This window comes from Manis javanica, chromosome 7 (assembly GCF_040802235.1).
Source record: "Manis javanica isolate MJ-LG chromosome 7, MJ_LKY, whole genome shotgun sequence".
NCBI lineage: Eukaryota > Metazoa > Chordata > Mammalia > Pholidota > Manidae > Manis > Manis javanica.
This window is the reverse complement of record NC_133162.1, coordinates 1,168,404-1,196,055: the sequence shown is the minus strand read 5'-3', so window position 1 is coordinate 1,196,055 and position 27,652 is coordinate 1,168,404. Positions and strand designations below refer to the sequence as shown.

Below are 27,652 nucleotides of genomic sequence, written 5' to 3'. Positions count from 1 at the left end.
AAGCCTGGAGGGAGCAGCTTGCAGCCCGAGCAGACCCGGGCAGGCTTCGGGCGTGCACCGGTCCTCCCAGGATGCAGGAAAGCCAGTGGGCCCGGCTGGCTGTCTGCACCCTCGTATCTGCTGCAGAGCCAGAGGCCGCTGAGGGGAGCGGAGGACACGGACGAGGCTGCCATGGAGATGGCCCAGCACTACAGAACGGGGAGTAACGGTGGCGCCCACAGGCTGGCTCTGCTGTGGCGGTGACTGCATGGAAACCACCAGCTGGCACCCCCCACTCTCCTCCCCACGGTCCCAGATGGCGCCCACCTCTCCCCACATACTGCTGGGCGGCCCACTCCAGGCGGCTCGGGGGGCCTCCTTGCAACCAGCAGGTGCTACCCAGCTCCCAGCCCTTCCCCCACTCCCCCCCATTCAGAGCCCAGGGGTCCTGCAGGAGAACAGGGGTGCAGCCACCCCAACTGTCAGAGGGAACAAATGGGGCCCGGACAGACAGACGGCATGCAGCCCTGCCTGTGTGGCTGCAGAACCTGCTCTTCCCGCAACAGATTCTCCAAATTCTGGGACTTCATGGCATCTGCAGCCTCTGACTCCCACTGGCCACCAGACAGACAGTATCCGATAGACACAGGACAAGGTGTGTCAAGGAACAAACTGCGACCAAACAAGGCCGGGGACCACCCAGACCACACACCTGCTTCAGCGTGTGGGGTCTGCAGGTCAGGCGGTGGCTCAGGGTGGGAAGCATGGGCAGAGGCACCCCAGCCAGACCCCACACTGACACATGCAGCTTTCCACCCAAACACAGTGTCCCAAAGGCCAGGGGTGCACAGCGAACACAATACCCCCCAAGGGGCTTATGTCCAACATGGAGGAATGGATGGTAAACAGTTGATAGATGGGAAAACAGAAAATCAGCACACTTAAACCCAAACATGTCAGTAAGTACATGAAAGTAAATGGGCTGCCAGTCCAGTTAAACAGCAGACTTTTTTTTTTGGTATCATTTATCTACAATTACATGAGGAACATTATGTTTACTAGATGCCCCCCTTCACCAAGTCCCCCCCACATACCCCATCAGTCACTGTCCATCAGCGTAGTTAGATGCTATAAAAGCACTACTTGTCTTCTCTGTGTTGCACAGCCCTCCCTGTGCCCCCGACATTATACATGCTAATCGTAATGCCCCCTTTCTTTTACCCCCCTTATCCCTCCTGTCCCACCCATCCTGCCCAGTCCCTTTCCCTTTGGTAACTATTAGTCCATTCTTGGGTTCTGTGATTCTGCTGCTGTTTCATTCCTTCAGTTTTTTTCTTTGTTCTACTCCACATATGAGGGAAATCATTTGGTACTTGTCTTTCTCCGCCTGGCTTATTTCACTGAGCATAATACCCTCCAGCTCCATCCATGTTGCTGCAAATGGTAGGATTTGTTTCCTTCTTATGGCTGAATAGTATTCCATTGTGTATATGTACCACATCTTCTTTATCCATTCATCTACCGATGGACACTTAGGTTGCTTCCATTTCTTGGCTATTGTAAATAGTGCTGCGATAAACATAGGGGTGCATCTGTCTTTTTCAAATTGGGCTGCTGCATTCTTAGGGTAAATTCCTAGGAGTGGGATTCCTGGGTCAAATGGTATTTCTATTTTGAGCATTTTGAGGACCCTCCATACTGCTTTCCACAATGGTTGAACTAATTTACATTCCCACCAGCAGTGTAGGAGGGTTCCCCTTTCTCCGCAGCCTCGCCAACATTTGTTGTTGTTTGTCTTTTGTCATGTGTCTGTTGGCCATCTGAATTTCTTCTTTAGAGAACTGTCTGTTCAGCTCCTCTGCCCATTTTTTAATTGGATTGTTCACTTTTTGTTTGTTGTTTGTTGAGGTGCATGAGCTCGTTATATATTTTGGAGGTCAAGATTTTATCTGATCTGTCATTTATGAATATATTCTCCCATACTGTAGGATGTCTTTTTGTTCTATTGATGGTGTCCTTCGCTGTACAGAAGCTTTTCAGCTTGATACAGTCCCACTTGTTCATTTTTGCTTATGTTTCCCTTGCCCGGGGAGATATGTTCATGAAGAAGTCGCTCATGTCTATGTCCAAGAGATTTTTGCCTATGTTTTATTCTAAGAGTTTTATGGTTTCATGACTTACATTCAGGTCTTTGATCCATTTCGAATTTACTTTTGTATATGGGGTTAGACAATGGTCCAGTTTCATTCTCCTACATGTAGCTGTCCAGTTTTGCCAGCACCATCTGTTGAAGAGACTGACATTTCCCCCATTGTATGTCCATGGCTCCTTCATCGTATATTAATTGACCATATATGTTTGGGTTAATGTCTGGAGTCTCTATTCTGTTCCACTGGTCTGTGGCTCTGTTCTTGTGCCAGTACCAAATTGTCTTGATTACTGTGGCTTTGTAGTAGAGCTTGAAGTTGGGGAGTGAGATCCCCCCTACTTTATTCTTCTTTCTCAGGATTGCTTTGGCTATTCGGGGTCTTTGGTGTTTCCATATGAATTTTTGAACTATTTGTTCCAGTTCGTTGAAGAATGTTGTTGGTAATTTGGTAGGGATTGCATCGAATCTGTATATTGCTTTGGGCAGAATGGCCATTTTGACAATATTAATTCTTCCTAGCCAGGAGCATGGGATGAGTTTTCATTTGTTAGTGACCTCTTTAATTTCTCTTAAGAGTGTCTTGTAGTTGTCAGGGTATAGGTCTTTCACTTCCTTGGTTAGGTTTATTCCTAGGTATTTTATTCTTTTTGATGTAATTGTGAATGAACTGTTTTCCTGGTTTCTCTTTCCATTAGTTCATTGTTAGTGTACAGGAAAGCTACAGATTTCTGTGTGTTAATTTTGTATCCAAACAGCAGACGTTTTCAGACTGGATTTTTAAGCAAGACTCAGCTATGTGCTATTTATAAAAGAGCCACTTTCCACTTAAAGATACAGATGGGCTGAAAAGTAAAAGGGCAGAAAATGACACATCATGTCAAGGACTGACCAGAACGAAGCCAAGGGACCGCATCAGCGTCAAAGCAGACTTGAAGCCAAGGACCGTCATCAGCGATGAAGAGGGACGTTTCATGGTGACGAAAGGCTCAAGCCGTCACAGAGGCATGAGTGTGAATGTCAAGTGCCCGGGAACGGGCCACAGCGCGTGAAGCGCCCCGGACGGGAAGGGAGAAGGGGCTGACGAGCGCCCGAGGCTCTGAGGTTCCTCCCGGTCCCTGACACACAGACACCAACGACCAGCCTCAGACACAAAAGGGGGGCTACAGACGGTCAGAGGGAAAGAACAGCTTCATGCCCACAAGCCAGTGACATAGACGAAATGGACAAATTCCACTCCTTCAAAGCTGAAAAAAATCACCAAAACTGACGCAAGAAGAAATGGAAAATCTCAATGCCTCCTGTCTGTTAAAGAAAGTATATTTGTTCCCACTAAGAAAAACCTAGGCTCAAATGGCTTCACTGGTGAATTCTAGCAAACACTCAATGAAGAAATAATACCCACCCGTCAATCTCACGAAGCTTCCTCATGACACGGAGGAGAGGGGAACATCTCCAAGCCATCAGGACCGGACAAGGACACCCCGAGAAAAGAGAATCTAGACCGATGTCCCCGATGAGCACAGAAGAAAAGCCTAGGATCAAACACTAGCAAACCCAGTCCGGCAAGGTACAAAGCCCGGCCTGGCACGCACGGTCAGAGCTCTACTCAAAAGTCAACCCCTGCTGGCAGGTTAAGGGAGAAAACCATATGATCAATGCCACGGGTACAGAAAAACATTTCACAAAATTCAGCGACCATTACTAATCTAAAAACAAAAAACTCAACACACTAGGAAGAGAAGGTCTCCCTCAATCTGCTGCGTGCGTTTTTGAAAAAGCTAAGCAGACATCATACTTAGCGATGAAATATCGAACACTGCCCCCCTGTCATCAGGAAAAGGTGAGGATATCCGCGTTCACCACATCTAAACAACACTGTGCTGAGGCTCCTTGACAGCGCAGGGGGCACCAGGTTCCACTAGGGCAGAAATGGACCTGTCTTTATTCACAAATGGCATGACTGTGGCACAGAAAGCTCCAGGAAATGTACAAGTAAGATCCTACAATAGGGAAGTTCAGAACGCTTAGGGTATAGTCAATATGCAACTATTTTTGAAAAAATAGAAAATATATAGGGATAAATTCAACAAAACGCGTGCAAGCCCTGTACACTGGAAAGTAAATGCTTCACATGGAACCACGCTGGCAGACGTAAAGGGCGCCAGAACAGAAGGCTTGTTCGCAGACTGGAAGGCTCAGCACATTAAGGGGACCCTTCTTTGAGAACCGATCAATAGCTTCAATGCTTTCCCAATTAATATCTGAGACAGCACATTTTAGGAGTTGGCAAACGGATTCTCACATATACATGGACGGTAAAGAATCCAGAGTGGTCAGTGTTGCAAAGGACAGACTTAGAGGGCAAACACGTCTTCTTTCAAGGTGTCCATGAAGCTACCATCATTAGTACAGCACGGTGTTGGTGTGAAGACAGACCAGGGGACAGAGCAGAGCTCAGAAACAGACCCACAATTTCAAGTTCAACTGACTCAGTAGAGATGCCAAAGAACTTCACTGGGGGAAGGACAGCCATTTCACAGGTGGTGCTGGGTCAGACAGACAGACAGCCACGTGGTCTGTCTGGGGAGGCAGGGATGGGGGCGAGGGAGACAGCCTTGACCTCCATTTCATATCAACAAAACACCAACTTGAAACAGAACATAAGTGCAGATTAACAGCTAAAACAAAGATTCTAGGACAGGAAGGGGGAAATCTCCGTGATCAGTGAGCACAATGTGTAGCTCTGGCCTCACGGCTCTGCCAGCCCTGGAGAGAGATGAGCCATCTCACAACTGGAGACACTAGAGAGGGCGTGTGTGTGCGCATGGACACATGCAAAGGAGAGTACCGCCTCCAGACAGCCAGCCAGGTTCCCTGGACCGGCTATCTCACTGCTCTGACCTCCACGAGGACGGCTTCCTTGAGCGCCCTGAGAAACCAATGCCCGTGAGCCCTCTACCCAAGATGGCACCACGTCCAGCTGGAGGTGCTGGGCACCACCACTGAGCCCCAAGGCCAGGTGCCCTGCACCCCTGCACGTGTGTCCTCCACTCCCAGATGACCCTATCTCTGCAGAAGCTCATCCCACACACTGAGAAGATGTAATCAAGGGAGGGTGGCCCTCGGAAGAGAAGAAACGGCAGTCAGAGTAATTAACCTTCTGAGCCTCCCAATTAACTCAGTCTGCAGAGGCACGGGCTTCTGCTCTCTGGAGCAGTGCATTTATTTAAATTAAAAAGAACTTGAGTTCATCCTGGAATGGTTTCTTGAGATTCCACTGGACACGCTCCCATGGGTCCAAAGCCAGGACGGCCCGCCCAGATGACCAAGCCCTGGGTCTCCGGCCCCTGCCACTCCTGCTACCAGTCTGCACGTACCTGGGGTGTGCCACCCAAACAAGAGGGCAGCTCAGCTTTCCCATGATCCCTCAGTGCAGGACACGTCCCTGCTGCCCAGGGAAGTGAGAAGCCCATGGGTAGGCTGTGCTGAACCAAGATTTCCACAGCCCCAAGACGCAGCTCGGAGACCCGCCCCCCTCGGCAGACCAGCCAGCCGCCTGGCAGGGGAGATCTCGGCCGCAGGGCTGGTGGGTGCGGCCACGTGGGCTCCAGGTCAGCCCTTGTGCATAAGACAGCCCTTCCGACCTGCCCTGGCAAGCCAGATGGAGAAGGGGCCAGAGGCAGAGCCCACGTACGGGGTCAGTCACCAGCCTTGCCTCCCTCCCCGCAGCCCTGGGCCTCCCACGAGATCCAAGGCTCCTCCGCAGGGGTCCATGGGGTCCTCCAGCTACTGCTTAGGACTCCAGGATCGAACGGAGAGACAGCAGCCTAGGCAGGCTGCCACGTGGGAAGTCCAGCAGCAGGTTACAGGACAGAGGCAGCCACCTAGAGCGGGTGGCTGGGCAACTTGGTGAGCACAGCCCTGTCCTCTCCCCAGGATGCTCGTGCGCCAGGCAGGGGCCTCACTCCACTGCTGCTTCTCTTCCCAGCACAGGCTCACACACGCATGAATGCAGACCTGCACGCTCCCACACTCCCAAGCACACACGGGCTGACCCACAGAGCCTCAGGGGCGGCCCAGGGGCTCCTCTAAGGCAGGCCCTGTGGTCAGCAGAAACAGCCATGTGATGTCAGACTCTGCACTGGTGCTGGGGGACCTGGGCCCTGGCCCTGGCTTGGAGACCCCCATCAGGACAAACATGGGCAGTCTTGCCTGCGAGCTGAGGTCCATGACCTCCGATCTCTAGACCTTTTAGTCCTGGGGCAGGCCCTCCCAACGAAGCTCCAGAGGCACTGACTCTCCCCGCCTCAGCCAGGCTGAGGCCACAGGAGGGACGAGAGACTCCCTGTTCTAGGGCTCAGAGTGTGGTTCTCTGCTGGGAAACGCTACCCCAGGGGGCATGTGGCGCTGCCTAGAGGCTTGAGTGACCACCGCACACTTGGAGAGGGCGTGCTGCTGGCATGTGGGCGGAGGCCAGGGACACTGTCACCCTCCTGCGTGTGATGGATGATCTGAGGCCAGCGCTGAGCCAGCCTGGTTCAAGGCTGCCTCTGCCCCACTCAGCACAGGCCAGCCCCACTGTCCAACCCCCGCAGGCTCGGCCAGGAGAAGTCCAGGGAGTCCTGTGGTCAGAGCCACACCCAGATGAGGTCCTGGGCCTCCGCATCCACCACTGACCTCCCCAGGAGGCCGCCAGGCCTGGATATGAGGCGGGGCCTGCCCCACAGCCAGTTCTCACTCCTGTCTGTGCGCACATCATAGCCGGCCCACTTACAGAGGATTGTCAGCCTAATTCAGGGAAAGGAGTTTTGGACAACGGTGCCCACAGCCCCTGAAATCCATCCATCACATTTGGCCTGAGGGCAGGTGCAGTGGCCCCATGAGCCTCCTTCAAACAGCCTGGGCAGCTGGCTGCTTCAGCTGCTCCCTGGACCGGTTCTAAAGGACAGCCTTCTGGGCCTGTCTCTCCAAGTGACAAGCCGGCCTTCCCCACCTGCTTGGAGAGCCGGGGACAGGAAGCATGCCCACCGGAGGACAGAGCAGCCAGTGGGGCCGGAAGCAGGTCTGCCATCCAGAGGACACAGGCTCCAGTGGCCAGGGAGGTGGGGCCTGCCCACCTGGCACAGAAGCATCGCTGACGGGCCCCACGGACACTGTGCCCAGGCCCTGACTCGCCAGCCTGTCAGGGGAGTAGGGACCCTGGGAAGCCCGTCTGAGGTCTGGCCAGCTGCTCTCCCAGCAGCTTGCCCTTTTGGTGGGAGAGGCAGAAAGAGCGCATCCTTTGCTCACTGGCCTGGCCAGGAGGCAGCACCAGAGCCCCCAGTGGCCGCCGTCCCAGCCACTGGCCTCACTGCCAAGTCACTGGGACACAAAGGGGGACAGAGGGAATAAGAACCCACTTGGGGGTCATTCCTCTGGGGCAAGGGGCCAAGAGGGCAGAGCAGGCAGGCGGGGGCTCCGGGGAGTGGAGGCCGCCCTCCCGCCTCCAGGACAGGCCCGCATAGGAGGGCAAGGGCAGGCGGGCACCTGAGTCTCACCATGCGGCCCCCGAGGCATCCAGGAGACACGCCATGGTGGTGTCAAGGCAGACTGGATAGAAAAATCTGGCACGTGGGAGGCAGGTCCCAGCTGAGAGATAAATCTGGCAGCCATTGGCATATGGGTGGTATTTGAAGCCGTGAGATCACCAGGCGTGAGTATGGTGAGAAGGGACAGAGCGGAGAGGAAGGTGCCCCGAGGGGCTCCGCAGGCACAGCAGGGAGAGGGGGGACCAGCCCCGGGGCCCAGAAGGGGCCGTGCGGCCCTGGGAGGAGGGGGGCCTAGAAGGGGTCCCCGGGGCCAAGCTCTGCCTTGGGCCAGGGATGAGGAGGACCGAGAGGCTGGGCGTTAGGCTGAGCCACATGGAAGGGGCTTCCCAGGAGCTAGGGGGCCATGGGGATGGATCCCAGCTCCTGCTGGGTCTTGGGAGAACTGGGGACAGGGTGGGGACAGCGGGGACAGAGAGCTTCCAAGGAGTCTTGCTGAAAAGGGGGAGCAAAGGACTGGGGGTAGCATCCAGCCAGGCTTTCTCAGCATGATGCCCACCCGTGAGGGGCGTGCCACGGGGTGTTCGTCTTCGCTGGTGGCTCACACTGTGCAAGCACACAGGAATTTACATGCCTGGGTAATGCCGGGGGACGTCTGGTCTGGCTCCAGCTTCTGCCCGTCACACATGGTGCTGCGTGGACATCGGTGCCTCTCAGTGCCCAGATGCAAGCTTCTCGTCAGGTCTATACCCAGGAACACCGCCCTCGGTTTGGAGGTCAGTGACGCAGAAACAGCCTAAGGCGGAACACTCTGGCTTTGCCACTCCTTGCAAGGAGAGGGAGAACATGCCTGGGGGACGAGGGCATCTCAGCAAGAGGCTATTTGGAAGGATGGATAAGGGTTGGGCCCAGGGAGGTGACCTTTACGAGGGTTCGGGCAGCATGGCCTCGATGCTGTTGGGAGGCAGGCTTCCTACCTCCCCTTCTGCAGAGGCGGGAGGGGTGGGCCATCCGGGGCTGTGGCTGCTGTCCGGGAGCCGGCACTCCCATCAGCCAGGGCGGGGTCTGCTCATCTGGCCCCGACAGTGTTCATGTTTTGTCTGTGTTCAGACAGGATTATGGAGCGGTCTTGTTTCTGACATGAGCCATCACGGTCAGACAGGCCTGATAGTCTGATGTGAGTGTTCTGTGACCTGGTCATGGGTCACAGGGGAGCTGGGGCCAGCTGAGAGCCAGGTCTGCTCCCAAGTGTCAGGGGCTGGGCTCTGTCCCCCAGGATACAGGCGTGTGCAGTTTAGCAGGTCCTGCCAAGCAGTTTCCAAATGGTTGCACTGATGCACACCCCTCCCTACGCACCTGCAGCCCACAGAGCTGGGGCACAGTCACACGCTCAGCTCCGGGAGGGGTCTTGGGAGACATCAGGGCCTCCAGCCACCAGTGACGTGCTCAGCTCTGTGCTTTAAACAGGTTCCTCTCTCAGTAACCGTGGGCCTCCCAGCCCCCAGGTCCTGGTCTCTGGTGCCGTCCCCAGTAGAGGCCCAGGGCTCCTGGGAGAACCAGCTGATTCTAGGGTTGGGTCAGGGAATGTACGAGATGCATGTGAGGAGGCTGCACACCTGCGTGTGAGGGTGCTCAGGGAGGAGCCTGCCAGGGACACAGGGCTGAGCGAAGAGCTGCCGTGGTCAAAGCAGGGGCAACATGAGCCACAGACATTCCGGGGCACGGTGCTATCACCCTAAGTGTACAACAAATACCCATGAGTCCACACTGATGTAAATGAGTGACAGAGTAACAAAGTAAACGGAGGGCAGGCAAACCTGTGCAGAATTCCAAACTGTTTTGTGTACATACTGGCCCCTGGCCCTGGCCCCCACGCCAGGAGGGGGGTATGAATGTGCTTCGGGTGGGTTGCGCCTGGCGGCCTTGCTCCCAGAACAACCTGACAGCGCAGACCCTGACACATGCCCTCCCAGGGATCAAGGTCAGGGCACCAGGGACAAGGCGTGCCAGCCATGGACGCTGCCCTGACGCGAGGAGACGGCTTCTCGTCTGTGCTGTCCTCCTAAACCCGCAACCCCCATCTACGCAGAGAAAAGGGTCATCAAATCCCAGTGGGGACATTCTCCTGAACGCCTGCCCCAAGGCCTGCAAACTCTCAGGTCACCAAAAGCCAGGGAGCCCAGGAACTGTCACAGCCCAGGGGAGCCCAAGGGACATGAGACCAAAGGCCTGGGGATGCTGGGGGCCCAGGACAATGAATAAACTGTGGACTTCAGCCACTGAGAGTTACAATGGTTAAGTTTATGTGCCAACCTGATGGCACAGGTGCCCTGGGAGAGTGTCTCCCGCTGAGATGGACACATGCCTGGGAGGACTCGGTACAGACGGCCCTCCCCAGCGCGACGGGCCGCGTCCTGCCAGAGGGCCGAGCGGAGAGTGGGAGGAAGGAGGAATCCGCGCCTTTCCCCTGCCCACCATGCTGTCCCATCCTCAGAGAGGATCCACACCCCGGCTCCCCGGCTCCCCGGGCCTCACACTTGGGCTGAAACCCGGTCCTCTGGCCTACAGACAGCAGAGCGCAGGACCTCCCAGCCTCCATGGCTGAGTGAGCGGATTCCTCCTCGTCAGTCAGCCAATCTGTCTGCACACACACACGTACACTCGCGCACACACACACACGTACACTCGCGCACACACACACGTACACTCGCGCACACACAGACACACACATGCGCTCACGCTCTACTGGTCTGTCTCTGGAGAACCATGACTCATACAATAATGAGTCACGCTGGTTCACTGGCTTTGGCAATGCAGCAGGCTACGACGTCGGGGGAAACAGGGTGGGCAAACGGGGGCGCCCTGGCCACCTTCACAACTTCTCTGTAAGTCTAAAATATCCTAAAATAAGTGTATCAGGAAGAAGTCTTTTTAAGTGGCATATATTTTGTATGCACCCGAGTATAGATGGGAAGGGGATATGAACACCGGCAAGTGGTTGTTATGCCAGCACTGAGATTACATAACACACTGAATTTCTTAATATTTGTTCTTGTCACTTTTCATTATATAATAAAAAGCTATAAAGGAAACGAAAAGATCATTCTGGCGGCTGTATGGGCAGACATGCAATCTATCATCCAAAGCAGGTCACATCTAAGAGTAAAGGGGACACTATTAATAATCATGCCCAGTCAGCAGGCACGAATGGGGCTTCTGGCAGCAGGGGTGCAGTCACCACAAGATGCAGGAATCGCAGGCATGCGCCCTGATTCCCACAAGCACTGGTGACCCTGGAAAGGAGCCTCAGGGCCAGCAGGTAGCCAAAGGAGGGAGGTGGGGGGCCAGGAGCCAGCCTGGGACACAAAGAGCAGCACTGCCCTGCAGGGTGAGGCAAAGCCTGGAGACAGGGTGCACCCGGCACCTCGCTCCTGTCTCCCGCAAATCCCTCTCTCGGGTCCGTGATGTCCGCGCCAGGTCAGCTCCTGGGGACTCCCCATCAGTTAGGCCCCTTATGCTCTGCACATTCTGACTGCCCAGGGCTCAGGGAAAGGGGCAGGTGGATCCAGATGATCCATGCTGAGTGTGGCAATGCCCACCTGCAGGAGCCGCCATGGGGGAGAGCGCCAGGGGGTCTCCCCTCCCAGTGGCTGTGGCCCTCAGGCATGTGTCGACTTTGCAAAGCACCCTTTGTTCCTGAGGGGCTAGAACATGATTTCAGAAACAAAATGACCTTGAAACTTAGAAGAAAAAGGAGAAAGAAAAGAATTGGAGACAACATAAACGTGACCGTGAGACAGCCACAGGATCCCACCACGGCCACCCAGGAAACAAGCCGGGACCTCGGGGCCCTTCCCAGCAAAGGCTGTCACCAGGTGGGGACACAGGGACAGCCGGTGGCCTGCTGGCTTCTTGGACTTTATTTTTCACACTCAGGAAGATGGTGATTCCCACTCCACCTTCACATGAGGTTCAAAGCACAAACAGCGTGGTCCTCTGGGCTCAAGTCTCGATGCCAAGGACGGGATTTGTCAGTCTCCAGCATTTCTGGGGCTCTCAAACAGCACCTGGCCGGGACTGGGTCCACTTGGCTGCACTGGCACCCAGTATGGTCTGAGGTCAGAGCTGGCCAACAGAGACCTGGGGCAAGCATGGGCAGACAGGCAGTCTGCTCTCCCCGAGGTCACCGTGCTCAGACCGGGCTCAGCAGGCCTAGCTCTTGGCTCAGGCAGACGCCCTGGCTCCTAAGCAGCGGCCAGGGGGCTGGTGGCCCCTGGCCTGTCCCTGCCCTCCCCTGCCTGTGTGCAGATCTTCCTGCAGCCAGACCTGGCAGTCATCAGTGGCCCCACAGCCCCAGACAGAGGCATGGCCCTGTACACACAGGTGGACCCGTGACCTGCTCCAGCCAGGGGGACATGGCAGAAGTGATACCCCAGTCCATGCCCCAGCCTGGAGAGGACTGGCATCATCTCGTCTGCACTCTTGGGAACACTGAGTATCTGCAGGGAGCTCCCCTCTCCACTGCCGGGACCAGCAGAGAGAAGGCGCCCTCAGGCTGCAAGGCCGCTGGACAGAACCAGGTTCTGTCCCCAGATGCTCCCTCAGAGGGCGGGGCCGAGTCCCTCCCCTGGAGTGCGGGCTGGACGCAGACTTGCTTCTGAGGTGCAAGTGGCTGTGGCGACCCAGAGGCTGGTTCTGAAGCTCCCTGTGGCTCCCGTCTGTCCATGTGTGCATGGGTGCAGCCCCGAGCCGTGGGGCCACTCCACAGCCCTACGGGGAGGCCCACGTGGTGAGGAGCTGAGGTCTCCAGCCCCGCTGACCTTCGGGTGATGCAGCCCTGCAGGCATCTGCCACCACCTCCTGCAGGACCATGAGCAGACCCTCCCAGATGAGTTGCTGCTGGGAGACCAACTCAGGCCACATGGGGACACCTACTGTTTCAAGCCACTAAGCTGAGGTGACTTCCTGAGCATTAAGTAACTCTCGGTACCTGACCCGCCAGCCAGGAGAGGCTCTGAGACCCCCAGGATGTGACGCCTGTGCCTGGCCCATCAAGTCACAAAGTGACAGTTATCTATTTCTTGCTTGATGCACACCGAGCATGCGGAGTCCTCATGAGATTCTGAGAGCAGAGACCTTTCCGGAGTCAGCTCTGTAAATCACTGTGACAAATGGAATGTGCTCAGAGCCTATTTTTAATAAATTGGGGGCGACACCAGCTCCCACCTACACCGTCTCCTTGGCTTCAGAACTTAAATAACACCAAGCAGGGTATTCACACTCTCGACACGGGCCCGGGCCTGAGCTGGCAGCATGCTGGTGACCAGCCATGGGCCCCTGTACTGCCAATGGGAAAGTGGCCCACCTCTGGCTGGACAAAGGGACAAAGCCCTGAGTCAGCTCTCTGCCCTCGGCCACGCTGATTTTGGTCAGCTGCTTTGGTTTGTAAAATACTAGATTTCAGGTCAATAGAAAAACATTCTCAGATGAAGCAGGCATCCCAATTTTTAAAAATAACGATTTTATTAATCAAGGCTGCCCCTAAGTCATCTCAAACTTTGGTCACTGCAATCGTCCAGTGTTTAGATCTGGCCTGTGTTTGCGGAGGACAGTGGAGCCCAGCACCCCGTCGGGCACCTGGCAGGTATATGCCCACTCCCTGTGCAGGGGCGAGGCACTCTGAGAGGCACCCTGGGCACAGAGATGCCATCACAGGTCGTAACCCCGCCTGACAGGCAGGCAGCATGCCCCACTCACAGGGAATGTCTGAGAAAACACCAGCCACTGTCAATCGTGGTTACCAAGACTTTATTTTTATCTGTAGTTATACATAAGTAGCAGAGAGAAGCAGGTACCAAGAGGCAGTTTCACATACCTATTAAGTGTGGAAGAAAAGTCTGGATGAAAAGGAAAATGGTACCAGGTGGAAGGCCTGGTCCTTTCCTAAGGTGAACACCAAATTTGGCTCTGAGCTTCCTACTAGCAAGGGACCCGGACCAGGGCCACAGGGCCTGAGCCCTTAAGAACCAACCAGCCTCCCTAGGAGGGTCCTCCTGGCATGGCAGGGAGCACCCATTAGCACCCATCAGCACTCCACAGCCAGGCCCACGGGGGTTGGGGCTAGACCCAAGACACCCTCGATGCAGGCGCTGGGAGGATGAGCCCCCTGAGGTGGGCTCTGGGACGAAGGGCACAGCAACCAGAAAAGGGAGCGCACCCACCCCTCGGCAGCCTGCCCCCCGCAGCGACCCCACGGCCGGCCTGGGTGGGAGGCGGGAAAGACGCCAGCTCACGACCCACAGTGGCGGTGGGGACCCAGGGCACAGCGTGCGGGCCACGCTGCGTGTATAGGTAGAACACAGCGGCCTGAGAAAACATGGGGGGGATGACAGAGAAATAAAAACAAAGCCAGGGGTGCCACACTGCTGCGGTGTTGGAGTGCCAAGCTGATCACTGGCCACTTGGCAGCAAAAGCCAATTTGTCCCCAAAGGGTGGATGAGCGGGAAGTCTGGAGTCTCCCCTGTAGCACCACAGCCCAGGGCAGCCCAGTCCGGACGGCACTGAGGGGCTGGAGCCCGTGGCCTCTGCCCTCAGTGAGCTGAGCCCTGGACAGCAGCGGAGGCGGCCTTGGGAGCCAGGCGGGCGTGTGGACTCTTGTCCCCACCCCGCCCGGCCGTTCACAGTGTGGCTTTACAGGCCCCCCAGGGTGGCTCGAGGACCTGCTCCGGCCTGCTTTGACCTTGTTCCAGATGCTTCTCCACGGCTTTGCCTCCCTCAGCCGGCCTTGGGGCCTCCTCATCCCCAGAGGGAAGCCGGGGACAGAAGTCACCTCCGTGCATTCTTGCATCACTTCTCGACCAGAAAGCTGGGTGGTTAAATTTTTAAAAGAAAATCGGCTTATTTTTAGCATTTTAAAACACAGAGCCAGATGGATAGACGTGCAAGAGCTGACATTTCTTACATAAGAAACTGTGACAGTGGGTCCTGAGTCCCTTCCACACCAGCCTTGTCAGCCACAGGCAAAGAATCCCACCAAGCTCCATGGTGGTCCGAAGGCTCCCCAGGACACCCAGTGCTGTGCCCTGGATCCTGGGGGCCTGGAATGAACAGAAGGGGGTTTTCCAAAGGGACCACGTGCCCTCCTGCCCAGTGTGAACCCAAATGCGCACACCCAAGGGCCTCTGCACTGCTCCTACCAGCTGGGAAAGGACCCCAGGGTCTGTGGCCACCAGGCTTCTGTCCCCAAGGCCGCTGCAGTGGGGAAGAGGTGTGAATCACAAGTCTGGGTCCACAAAGAGCCACTGCCCCAACCCTTGCCACCCGCCCCCCCTGGGTTGGGAGGGAAGGAAAAAGTCATCCATCGACACGCAAGTCCCCATCCACTGGGAACAGACTCTCAGAGAACAGGGGCCAGACTGACACTGACACTGTGGCCCTATCGGGTCAGGCACAGGCGCTCAGTCCTCCTCGGCCCCGCAGGGAGGGGTCCACGGTGAAGACAGCGTGAAGCATAAGCACCAGAAAGTGACCCGGCCATCCCTTGCTGGTGACATGACTGGCCAACCAGGAAGCCCAAGAAAAGCAACAACCCGGAAGCTCAAGCTGACAGGGACTCAGAGCGGCCATTTCCAGGACGGCTATTGCAGTGAGTGACGGTTTTCCCCATGCCAGCAGCGACCACCGTGAAACACGGTCCTGGTTCGGGTCCAGGAAAACCAGCAGCACACAGCAGAGGGCACACCTAAGACCCAGGGACGTCCCGAACGGGCCCGACTTGGGCACATGCAGAATGCGAAGCAGGAAAACTGTCTCGTTCCAGGTAGAATGTTATCCCAAATGGACTGGAGTTGTCAGGATAAAAATGAAGCCACAGAAGCACCAGAAAAAGGGCAGTTGCACGTGTGTGTGAACTGAACCACTGTCGCCTGTGCCAGGAAATGGCATTAGTAACATGACCTCCAGGCTGGAAAAGGCCAGAAAGGAAGATACTGATGAATGTGACCACACAAAAGTTAGCACACCTGTACAAAATAAGCCCTAGCAACATTACAAGGTAAAATGACAAACGTGTGGGGACTGTTCAAGGGTGAGCCCTTCACATGTACAGAGAACAGAGAAAAGAAACAGGACAGCAGCCTCCTACAAAGAGCAAAAAGACTGCCTGTCTCATCGTTAAAGAAACTGAAGACATTAATACAATCTTTTTACCATTCAGGTTGTCAAAAAGTAAAGACATCATTAACACCCAGGGCTGGTGAGAATTCTGGGAAAGATGGCGGCCGTGCACCCCTGGAGCAAGCCAGGTGGGCATTCCCTTCCCTGCCCACCCCGCTGAACATAGCTCTGCCCATTTCTGTCTCCTGCAGGGTCCCTGCTGCTCAGTCTACTCGTTTCCTGTCCACTGGGGTCCCCCCACTTCGTCCTTTGTCCAGTTTCCCCGCACTCGCATCGGCCACATCCATCTGGTCACCACTGCAGAGCAAGCGCCCGTGAGCAGCAGGCACATGGAGCACCGTTCAGAGCTACCCGAGCCAGCCGGGTGCACCGACCTGACTTACAAGGACACCCCCGACCTGGCAGTGTCGTTCCTAGGAATTTACCCTGAGGATAGAATACCAAGTACACAAAACTGAATATACAAGGACGTTCACTGTTAAATTGTTTATGATATTTAAAAAATGGAAACACCCAAATGTCCTACAATAGGAAATTAAGTAAACAGAAAACATAAAATCTACAGGGGAAAGTGAAAGGCCATGACTGCCCATCAGCATCACTAAGGGGGCTTAACGACAGAGTGGTGCCTGACTGCCTCCCCTGCCTCCTACCACCCCAAGCCACCAGATTCAACCTGAACTTTGGAGGGGCAGGGCCCAGACACCCCTACTTTTTAAGAGTCTAGCTCATAAGCAGAATTGAGAACCGTTGTTGTAAATTTAGTCAACCAATGATGCCATAGGACAGTGGCGACACATTGTACAGCGGTACGTGTGAGCACATTCCTAGAAAAGGCTGGGGAAGACATGCTGAAGTTGCACCAACATGTCTCAGTTTTCCTATTTGGGGCAACTGTAGGAAAAACAGCGAAGTATAAAATGTTTACAAACTTACACATTTAATGTTCACATAACTAGAAAATATCAAGGGCTTTTTTTAAATTTTAAGAAAGGTGACTTGAGAATGTGGTAGCCTGTCCTGCCATCCTGCTCACCCACCTGACAGCTCGGGGCCAGGAACTCTGCAACCTGCAAGGGCCCCCTTACCTCCAGTGTCCTCGGGCCGAAGGCAAACCTGCCCAGTGCTTAGTTACTCCCTACTGGCGAGCTAATCCACGCCAGTCTGAGACCAGACATCTGAGAAAGGCAGGTGACCCACCAGGTTGCTGGGCTGCTCAGCAGGAAAGTGCTGGAAGCCCTCCGACCCCCAGAACCACTCAGCCTGTGTCTCACACAAAGTCACCAAGATGAGAAAAACAAAAGGGCAGTTGCTCTGGCCAAACACTCCACAGCTCTGCAGAAATTCAGGTTCCCTGGCAGGCTCAATCCCTGAAATCAATTGCTCCCAGCAATCAGAGAGGGACAGAGCAGAGAAAGGGACAGGGTGGAGGGAAAAGGAGGAGTTGTTCTGGGCTCTGGAGTGAGGAAGAGGTGCAGAGAATTCTAAGCATGGACCCAGCACCTGCCAGGTAAGGGCGATGGCTCTGGACTCCACGGGACTGATAGAGACAGAGGACATCTAAGCTTCTGCGTTATAGCCACACCTTTTACTTAGAATTTACCTGCCACTTGTTAAACTGCCCTCTTATTTTACTTTCTCCTTTTCTCTGCATACCGAATTTGATGTATTAATTGGGTGTTTTAATCTAAAAAATGCACCAGGTCTCACATTGCCATAGTAACCATGTAGTCCCAGCAAATGCAAGTCACAGCATGACACGGATGTCTCAGTAAGCCCGCTCTGCAGCGGGGCCGAGAAAGCAACGGGACACTGTCTGGAGGGGATGGAAAGAGTGACTTCACCCCTCAGCCCAGAAAAGATGCAGGGGTCAGGGTCCCTAGTAGGAGACCCTCCTTCGTCCCTTCTGAGCCCCATTCTTCCCATGTAGATAAACCCATGCATGGCCTTCACACCAAGAGTTGCACAACAGCCTCTCTGCAAACATGTGCTGTGACTCACGCCACATGAGCCCTGGCAATGGTACACAAACTTGGAATAAAAATGCAACAAAGTGGCACCCACAGAGACAATGTCCTCAACTGCTGAGCCCAGGGCCAGGCTTGGTCTCCCTATTTCGCCACAGCCCAGGTAAGACCAGGTCATGTGTTCAGCTTGGGGGCGTGGCCACCATGCCCAGGGAAGAGCCAGCGATCAGTGGTCACATGTCCTAAAGAGCGCGCACCTGTAGCCAGTCAGGTACCACCCCCCCTCCCACCCCAACTCCCACAGGCCCAGAACCGCAGGCACCTCTGCCAGTCACTGCAGGCAAATACAGGGGGGTTAAATAACCCTCAAATCAGATCTCGAGCCTCATAAACAGATTCTGTGCTCTTTCTGCCTTTCCAATGACCCTTCAATTCTGACACCTAACACACTGTTAGCAAGCAGAACTCTACCTTAAAAAGCAGAAGGCAGCCTCTGTGCTGCATCAGTTTCACTATTTCTGCGTCCTCTGCGTTGGAGAGCATAACAGGAAGGCACCACAGAGGTGCCAGCTCCCAGCTGACACCAGCAAGTGCTGCAATCAATGTATTTCTCAGATGTTTTCTCATCCTGCAGCCAGAAGTTCAATGTACATCTGCCTCCTGATTAGTTCCTAATTCACTCTGGGCTTTCTTTTCTTTGGTTATTTATGTGAAAAACAAAACTGTGTAACATAGGAAACATTCACAGCAGTAAGTTCTGCTGTCCCCCAGTTTAGCACTGTGACAGGCAGCTGCAAGACATACCGTCCAGTGTGGCAGGTCCTGGACACCCCTCCGCTGGCCCAGCATCCATGCCCCTCCCCTGCTGACTGGGGCCAGGCTCAGCCGTGCCCCGCACCCCCTGGCCAGCACCAGAGCAGGCTCCCCATCACTCTCTCTGACGATTTCGGGCACCCGGCCCGCACATTCACCAACACTGGCCTGAGGTCATATTATTATAATTTCCTATAATGCTTAAATTATTTATCAGAAATAAATAGCTTGGGCTCTTGCACTGAGCTGTGCTCTAAAATTATAAAAGATCTGTCATACCACTGCAGGCTGCCTACAAATGAAAAATGCATATTTCAACTATTTTAAGAAAATGTCAAAAAACATCAAATGTGTCATCATTTTACCATTTAAACTATCTGCCTGACAACTGTAGAAAAACGCTGTGTGTTGCATATAAATGTTTCACAGTGCCCGAAGGCGGACACTGCACAGCCACCTTCCCTCTGGGCACTAAGGCAAAGGTCCCTGGTGCCAGCAGGGCCCCCGGAAAAATCCTGCCTGACCCGCTGCCTGGCACCTGCCTTCCACCAGTGCCGACGTCGGAACGGCCACCGAAGAGGCACCTGCCCTCCAGTCCGCAGCTTTGCCTTCAGCAGGGCCTGAGAGCAAACTACTTCCCCAAAGGGCAGTGTTTGCACAAAGGCAAGGCCACCTCCACCATCTGAGGGCAAAGGTTGGGCTTGCAGGCGGCCCCGCGGCACGGTCACCAGGGAGACCAAGAGCTCCGAGGGCCAGGGCCCCCGCGCCACCTGTGGGGCAGGCATCTCCCTTTGCAAACTCCGCACACTGTAGGTACATAGTAGTGACGGAACCCGCACACGGCCTCTAAAAGGGAAAATAAACTCGTACAGCCCTCGCTACGGCCCGAAGCCTCCCCAACTGCGGACCCTCACCCAGCAGGGCCAGCCCGAGCCTGCTTCGTCCGCGGCGCCACCCCGGGACACGGGGGATGCAGGCGGGCGCCCTGCACGCGCGTGGCCACCGCAGGCAGCGTCCGCGGGTGTCCCCACAAACCTAGACTCCCCAAGACGCCTGCCTAGGGGACCGCGGTGTCCAGACGCGAGGAGATCCCGCAGAAAGCGCGTGGGGTCCCCAGGCGGCGGGGCCACCGCGCTGTCCCCGGGGGCCGCCCGGAACCTGGCCGCGCGGCCGCACTCACCATCCTCCTTGTCGTCAAACACCGGCCTCCGCGCCGTGGCCGCCGACATGGACGAGCCCATCCTCTTCTTCCACTTGCTCCACGGAAACAGGGGGCGCGGCTGCGCGCGGGCATCGCCCGCGTCCCGGGCCCGGGGCTGGCCGGCGGCGGGCGGCGGCAGGGCCGGGGGCGCGTCGGGGCCGGCGGGTCGCGCGCGGCCGGTGGGCGGCGAGCCGGGAGGCGCCGTAGCGCTGCTGCCCCTGCGCTCCGCGCCGCTCCTCATGGCCGGGCCCGTGTGCGCGCTGCGGCCGGAGCCCGGGGCATGGCCCGCGCCCAGCCCGGAGCAGAGGAGGAGCGGAAGCGGGTGGCCGCGGCCCCGTGAGCCACAGCCTCGGCGCTCGCGGTCTGGGGCGGCCCGCGCGTTCCGCCGAAAGCGAGCGCGCGGGGGCGGGGACGGGGCGGGGTCGTCGGGGCGGGGCCGAGCGCCGGGGGCGGGGACGGGGCGGGGCTGGAGCGGCCCCGGCGCGCGGTGCCGGGTGCCCGGCCCCCACACTGGGAGGGGCCGGGTCTGCGCCAACGCTGGGGCCGCGACGCCGACTGGGCTGGAGGGACAAGAGCGAGGAAGGAAAGGCCACGGTCCCCTCCGAGCATCCGGTGGGTCCCAAATGGATGCGGTCCTGGGGACGGGGACTCGGAATCCCTGTGGGCCTCCCCACCTCCGCTGCCGCAGTGAACAAAGCGCGACCGCGGACCGCAGCCGCCCCCGGGGAGCCTTGAACTTCATGCTGCTGCTCTGCGCATGGCGGGAAACCGCCGCGCAGGGGCCTAGGCCGGGTCGGGGTCAGAACACTCGGCGCCCGGGTTCCAGGCCCGGTGCGGATGTCGCCCTGCAGCTGCGCCCCGGGAAGGACAGGGGAAGACGGGGAAGGGGCCTGGCACGCGAGGCCTCCCCGCGCGGCGGGCCCGGAAGCTGGCTGCACACGGTCACAGCGGCCCCGACCTGCCCGTCCACGCCCTCGGGATCCCTTTGGCTGGGCACCAGGCGCTACTCCCAGCGAGGACGGCCGGGCGCCGGTCCGGAGATGGCGCCCCTGGCGCAGGTGAGAGCCCCCCCGCGCCCGGTTTGCACAGCATCCCCTGACCCAGCAGAGGCCTTGACGGACCGCTGGGCTCTCCAGGCCTTCGCGGTGTTTTTCCCGGGCAGAGACGCCGGTTTTGACCTCTGCGCGCCTCTGGCCCTGCCCACAAGGCCAGGTGAGACCACGAAGAGCGCTGAGGACAGCGAGCGCCTCGGGAGGCTGCCCTCTCAGACCTGATCCTGGCCCTTTGTCACTGAAGAACCGTTTTGGGGTGGGTTTCTTTACCTTGACTTTCAGAAGCCTTCTGCTTGTTAAGCCCTGCGTTGTGGCCAGGCCCCAAAGCTGGCCAGCCCTCCCTCCTGCTTGAGGTCCTGGAAGGGTCTTCTGCCGCCTCACGTGGGCAGACCCCCACCTGTATTGCAGGTGGGTCACCAGGCCCTGGGCATCTCTCCTCCACTCCTCCCTTCAGTCACCCTGGTCCCTACCCTGCCCTCGCAGCCCCCACCCTGGCTATGGTGCCCAGTCTGGCTGCTTCCACCTCCTCTCTCCTTGGTCACCTAAGCTGTATACTTGTCCCCCATCCATCTCTGAAATTCAGTGACTCCTTGATCTGCTTCCCCAGTGAAATGTGAGCAAACTCCACGCTGCTTCTGGGCTACACTTTCAGGGCCAGTGTCCTACTGGCCATGCACAACTTCTTGGCCATGGAGCCCCCATCACCTGGGGACCACCTGCAGACAAGACCCAGACCTGTAAAACAAGGGAATCAGCCACTGAGGTGTGGGGGTTACACATCCCACAGCAGAACCTGGGTCAGCCCCATGCCCACCTGCCTGATTGACACGTGCATCCCACCTGGAGTGAAACTTCATGGTATTGAGAAGTTTCAGGCCTCCCAGGCGGAGCTCAGCACCCCTCCCTGCAGCTCTGTGCTTGGCTTACTCCTCCAGTCACCATTTGAAGGTCTCAGTGCCTGCCCAGAGGAGGCCCTCTGCAGGGCCTCGCCCTGCAGGAGCCACGGGGTAGGCCCCAAGGCGGGGTGATGCTTGGGGCCGCGCACACCCTGGACTGCACACTGGCACCTTCAGACTCCCCAGGGCAGACTGGCCGTGCTTCTGCATTTCCTTGCCCTCCAAGACCCCCTAACGGGATAGAAAATAAGTAAATAAATTACCCTCCCTCTCAGAGAGGGAACAAGATCAGGGACTTTAGTAGAAAAAAATGTTAGTGGCTTCAGAAAATAGCTGGAAAAGTACTGGGACGTTGAGAGACCGAGGGCTTGGAGGTACCAGGACCACAAGGGGGGGGCAGGACCCAAATGAGGAGGGGGCTAGGAAAGCCCAGTGGAGCTGTGAGGCCCCAGGGTGTTCCCCCACCCAGGATCCTCCCACCCAGGGGACCTCCCCTCCCAGGTTAGCTCTCTAGGCAGGACTGGCAACCAGGAACCAGCCCCACCCAGGAAATAGGGAGAATCTCCTCTGGGGAACCTGAGCAGCTTGCAAAAGATCCCGGGACCCTAAGAGCTGCGGCTCCTCCTTGGGCTCCAGCAGGACAGAGGAGGATGCATCCCAGCAGATGAGCCCTGCGCTGGCCTAGGGACTCAGGGCACAGCTCTAACCACCCAGGAGACACCCCCCCACCCCATGCCTGGCCACAGCAAGGTGGGACCGTACCTTCGAGGCAGGCTGGAATGAGGGGTGCACAGTGTGAAAAGGAGACAGAAAAGGCTGAGCTGCCTCACAGGCAGACCTGTTGTGCACCTCAAAGGTGACTGTGGCATTCTAGGGGCTGGGAGGGATGGAGGATGGAGACCGGAAAGGGACTGGGTGCCGCACTGACCAGGAACACCAGCTTGCTGGGGACAGAATCCACGTCTGTCTATTCCAATGAGAGAAGAAATAGGTGAGTCAGTAACAGGCTCGTATGTCCACAACGTGCAGCTGCAGGAGTGTGCGGACAGGGCCCCGGGCAATGTGTGGCGGGGACCAGGTTCCACGTGTTTGTGCTGTATATCACCACTCTTCAGTCAACACTTGTGAGCTTCCCACACAGCCTGCACCGTGGTAAACAGTCTTATTAAATGCCCTACATTACCAAATTTGAATGTGCTGAGAAATAGACACCCGAACAGCCCCCAGGAAACAGGCAACAGAGCTAAAATAGGGTTCTGACCCTCAGTTGCTCACCTACACAGAGCATTCATGGCTAGCCTCCTTCCCAGCAGGCTGTGGTGCTATCCAAGTAGCCTGGTGTGACATGGGACAGAGTCATGTGGAAGCCAAGAGCTTGGGAAGCCAAGTGCTGGGTAAGTGGCTGCTTATGACAGTGTTGATGCTCAAGGTCATGGAATCCATATCCTACCATTTGTCTCCAAGGCATTTCAACTGATTGGAGAGACCCACCCAGATTATCGAGAGTAATCTTTATTGAATCAACTGATTGTAGATGTTAACCACAGCTACAGAATACCTTCACAGCAACACCTGGGTTAGTGTTTGGTTAAATAACTCCTAGCCAAGTCGACCCATAAAACTAACCATTACGCCTGTGTTAGAGCGAACCATGTGTGGGGAGGGACGACCTTGAGAGTCAGATGGAGACATCTGTGCAGACATGGATAAAGTGGAGAACTTTGGACCCCCAAATCTGGGGGTCCCTTGCTGGCAGAAACAATCCTTCTCCCCCTGGAAGGAATAAGCCTTCCTGTGCATAGAAGCTTCTCATGTTTATACCTGGGGCAGGTACAGCTCAAGCTGGTGCCAGTTTTTTCAAGACCCACTCTTAGGTCCTCCTTTGCCTGAAGGCCCCAGAGAGTTGGGTGGTCAGGTGGCAACAGAGCCCGCTCTGGGAAGAGAGAGCTTTTAGGCAAAATGAGATACAAAGCCTCACCTGTTTGTATCCACAAGAAGGCCTGGAAGTGGAGCCTAGAGGCATTAGACCAGGAAGGAGGAGATACGGCCTTGACTGGGCCAGATCTGTCTACCTGGGCGCTCACACCAGGATTTAATGGAAAGGTCGATGGTACGTAGAGGGAACTGGAGTCTTGATCATTCTCACTGAGCTTGGATTCTGGAGCCCTGGCACATGGAATCAGAAGGTGAGCCACAAACGATAGGAAGTTGTGGCCGCATCCCTCCCAGCCCACTTACTGACCGGCACAGTTCCTTGGCGGCAATCAGCCTAGTAGGCTGAAGGTTAGAACCGGTAGGAACACAATCTAATTAAAACTCAGCTGACCCCCAGATCAACTTGATTCTTAGATATATGTGGATGATTAACCCCTCTCTGTTAACTGCCACAAGAAAGGACTTTAAATAATGTGGATAAAGTGAAGGTTCCTGTGGCCAGGATTCTCACCTGGTCCTGGTCAGCTAGTTCACTATACACATGTGGGCAATGCGTTGTTAGTGACTATATAAAGAGCTCCACCCAGGGCTCTGGGTGACACGGTGGCACGGCTGCAAGGCTGCAGGAGGGCAGAGATGAGACTGGAGTGGTGGGAGCACCAAGGACAGAGACTGAGACAGCACTGGGAGCAGAGAGGCCCAGAGGGCAGAGACCAGCTTGCTGTGTGTGGACTCGCTCTGAGTGGATGGGATTCTGGTGACTGACCTGCCACCGTGGGAATAAAGTCGGGTGTACACACTTTTACCCCAATAACGTCTATTGTCATTTCTTTGGTCACACTGAATCCATAGTGAACTTTCCCAGGGCTGAAACCCATTGGCAAAACAAATAACAATTATAAATTTGTTAGCAAATGTACAGAAAAAGGTGTATATTATGGGTGAGGAGAATGGTAATTTTGGATGTGAAATGGAAAGTTTAAAAAAGAACCAAATAAACAGTCTAGAACTAAAAAATACAATATTTGAGATTTAAATTTTTCCTAACAAGCTTAATATTATCTTGGAAAAAGTAGAAGAAAAAAAACAGTGACTATGCAGGCAGCTCAACAGAAATCCAGTGATGTATGTAGAAAAGTCAGGATAGAATGGGACCTTGAAAACTGTGAAAAATGGCAGCTGACTTAACAGAAGAAGTGGAAGCCAGGAAACAACTGAACAGCATCTTGACTTTGCTAAAAGGAAGAAATTTCAACACAGAATTTTGTATCAAAGGAGGATAGTCTTCAAAAATAAAGGCAAAGAAATACACTTTGAGATAAAAAAAAAAAAAAACAATTTGTCACCAGCATCATAAATATCATAAGAAATGGAAAAAGAATTTCTTCAAGATGAATGGAAATTATTCTGTTGGGAAACTTGCACCTACATAACAGAATGAAGAGTTCCCAAAATGTCAAATAAGTAGGTAAGTAGAAAACATTGTTTTCTTTCCATACATTTAATATCTTAAAAAAAATAACTGATTGTTCCTTTGAAAATCATAACACTGTAAAGTCTATAATGTGTAGAAGTAAAGTATACGATAATTGTACAAATAAAGGTGGACAAAGAAATGGTAAAGTGGTATAGCTAAAAAAAAGGATAAAAATGCATACTAGAAATACTCTATTAATCCAAAACAATAACAGATTTTTAAAAATTAAAAACAGACGGGACAAGTGAGTGGTAGACTTAAACCCATCCATATCACCAGTTACAGTAAACTTAATTGGGCCTATTTAACTTTAATTGAAAGGTAGAGACTGTCAGGCTGGGTAGTAAAGGGAGACCTGAGCATATGCTGTTTTAAAAAGATGTATAAAGATGGTTTATAGCCTAAATACTAAGTTAACAAAAAGAGATTAATAAAAGGATAGAAAAAAGATATACTGTACAAATATAATCTTAAGAAAGGTGATAGAGCAATATTTACATTTGGCAAAGGAGATCTTAAGACAAGGAATATTACCAGATGTGTAGGCACCTAATGGGAAGCTTCACAGTACCTACAGCCAAACTGTGCCTCCTTCTTGGTTGTAGGAGGGCAGATGCAGCATCTTATCGTTTATCTTAGATGGGGTATCTTGACATGTGCCAACCCCTGGGCCCCTAGAAATTTCCCTGAGGTAGAAGGCCCCTGGATTTTAATGGGATTTACTCCCACCCTCTGCTGTGCAAACAGTCTATCAGCAGGTATAGTGTAGATGCTGCGTCCCGCTCACTAGGTCCCATTAGCATAATGTCAGTGTGATGCACCAGTGCGATACCCTGTGGGAGAGAAAGGTGATCAAGATTCCTGCCAATTGAATCATGACACAGGGCTGGGGAGGGGTGCGCACCGGAGGGAGGACATGAAGCCGGCCTTGCCAGCTAAAAGCAAACTGCTGCTCGTGGACCTTCCTCACAGTCCTGGTGAAAGGCATTTGCCGGATCAGTACCTGCACACCAGGTACCGGGGATGTGTGGGTTTGCTCCAGCAGTGAACACATCTGGGGCTGCAGCTGGAGTCACCACCTCGTCAAGCTTCTGGTGACCCACCGTCATCCTCCAGGCCCCACCTGCCCTCTGCACAGGCCCAGTGAGGCAGCCGAGGGGGGGTGGGGTGGGAATCACCACCCCGCGTCGTTCAAGCCCTTGATGGCAGCACCAATCTCTGCGGGCCCTCCAGGAGGGTGGTGCCACCTTTGACTTACTGCTTTTCTAGGTGGGGCTCTTCCAGGGGTTTCCGTTTGGCCTTTCTGACCACAACAGCCCAACTGCCCAGGTCAGGGAGCCAGCGTGGGGATTCGGTGAGCTGCTAAGTAGGTCTGCTTCAACTGTGCATTCTGGAGCTGGGGAAGTAGCCCCAGAATGGGTGCTGGGACTCACTGGACCCACTGTGGGCTGAGCCTGGGCTAAAACTCCATTGGTCACCTCATCTTCATGCTGAATGGTGGCTACCAATCCTCCGGGAATCAGCGTCAGTTCAGAGCCACATCCAGTAGTCCCTAAGAGGTCTGACTAGTCCTTTTTCCCAGTACACAGCCTCCAGGGTGAAGGGCATAGGTCTCCCTGGGAAAGGCTGGGAGACAGATTAACAGTACACATTTTCAGCAATGTACTGGGGTGCTTTCTCAAGGAGACCCAGCGTCCCCTTCATTCTGGGATTTTGGGTCTGTAAACTGACTTATGTCAGGGAATTAACTGAGGGGCCATGACTCTCTACTTTTATGTTAATAGAGATCAAGTAAGAATTTAATTGGCTTCCTCTCTAGTTTCCTTCTAGGAACAGCAGGATGACCAGCCAACTGCACAGACCTACTTGAGTCAGATTATTCAGATCGCGCTTGGCTCTGGGGTCCGTCGCAGGAGCCACGCCCACCATGCCTTCAGTGGCTGAGTTCCACCCTGTTACTGCCCACAGGGGAAGGCACTGGTGCTCTGCAGGTGTGGGCAGGATAGTTGTGTCCCATCAGGTGGAACTTAAGCCTCATGATTATCTTTACTTGGAGATTCAGCATGGCTTTAGGAGATGCGTAAGGGGGCCAGGTTGACAAAGGGCGGCCTTGTGATGGTTAATTTTATGTGACGACTTGACTGGACTGAGGGATGCCCAGGTAGCTGGGAAACTGGTTCTTGGTGTGTCTGTGAGGATGGTTCTGGAAGAGAGAAGCATCTGAATCTACTTTGAGATTAGAATTTGAATTGAGTAAAGTTGATTGCCCTCCCCATCAGGGGTGGCCTCGTCCAGTCAGCTGAGGGACGGAGCAGAAAACAAAAAAGCAAAGGAAAAACAGTTTCTCCTTGAGCCATGCTGTCCGTCTTTTCTTGCCCTTGGACATTGGAGCTTCTGATTCTGGGGCCTTCGGACTCGGGCACCTACGCCAGCCTCGCCCATCCCATGTGCTCTATTCCCTGGTTATCGGGCCTTCAGCTCT

At 55.0% G+C, this 27,652-nt stretch overlaps 1 protein-coding gene across 4 annotated transcripts in view; it reads right to left on the bottom strand.

The window, feature by feature from the left end:
- STK32C (serine/threonine kinase 32C) overlaps positions 1–20,204 on the bottom strand; it is a 62,703-nt gene extending 42,499 nt beyond the window's left edge. Inside the window, exon 1 of one of the 4 annotated variants that reach the window (XM_073240097.1) lies at positions 19,790–20,204. In XM_073240097.1, the coding sequence (XP_073096198.1) occupies positions 19,790–20,051 (262 nt within the window). In that variant the 5' untranslated portion in view covers positions 20,052–20,204. The remainder of the gene's footprint in view (positions 1–19,789) is intronic. The other 3 variants (XM_073240098.1, XM_073240099.1, XM_073240100.1) reach the window with 3 other exon arrangements.
- Positions 20,205–27,652: the final 7,448 nt, after the last annotated feature.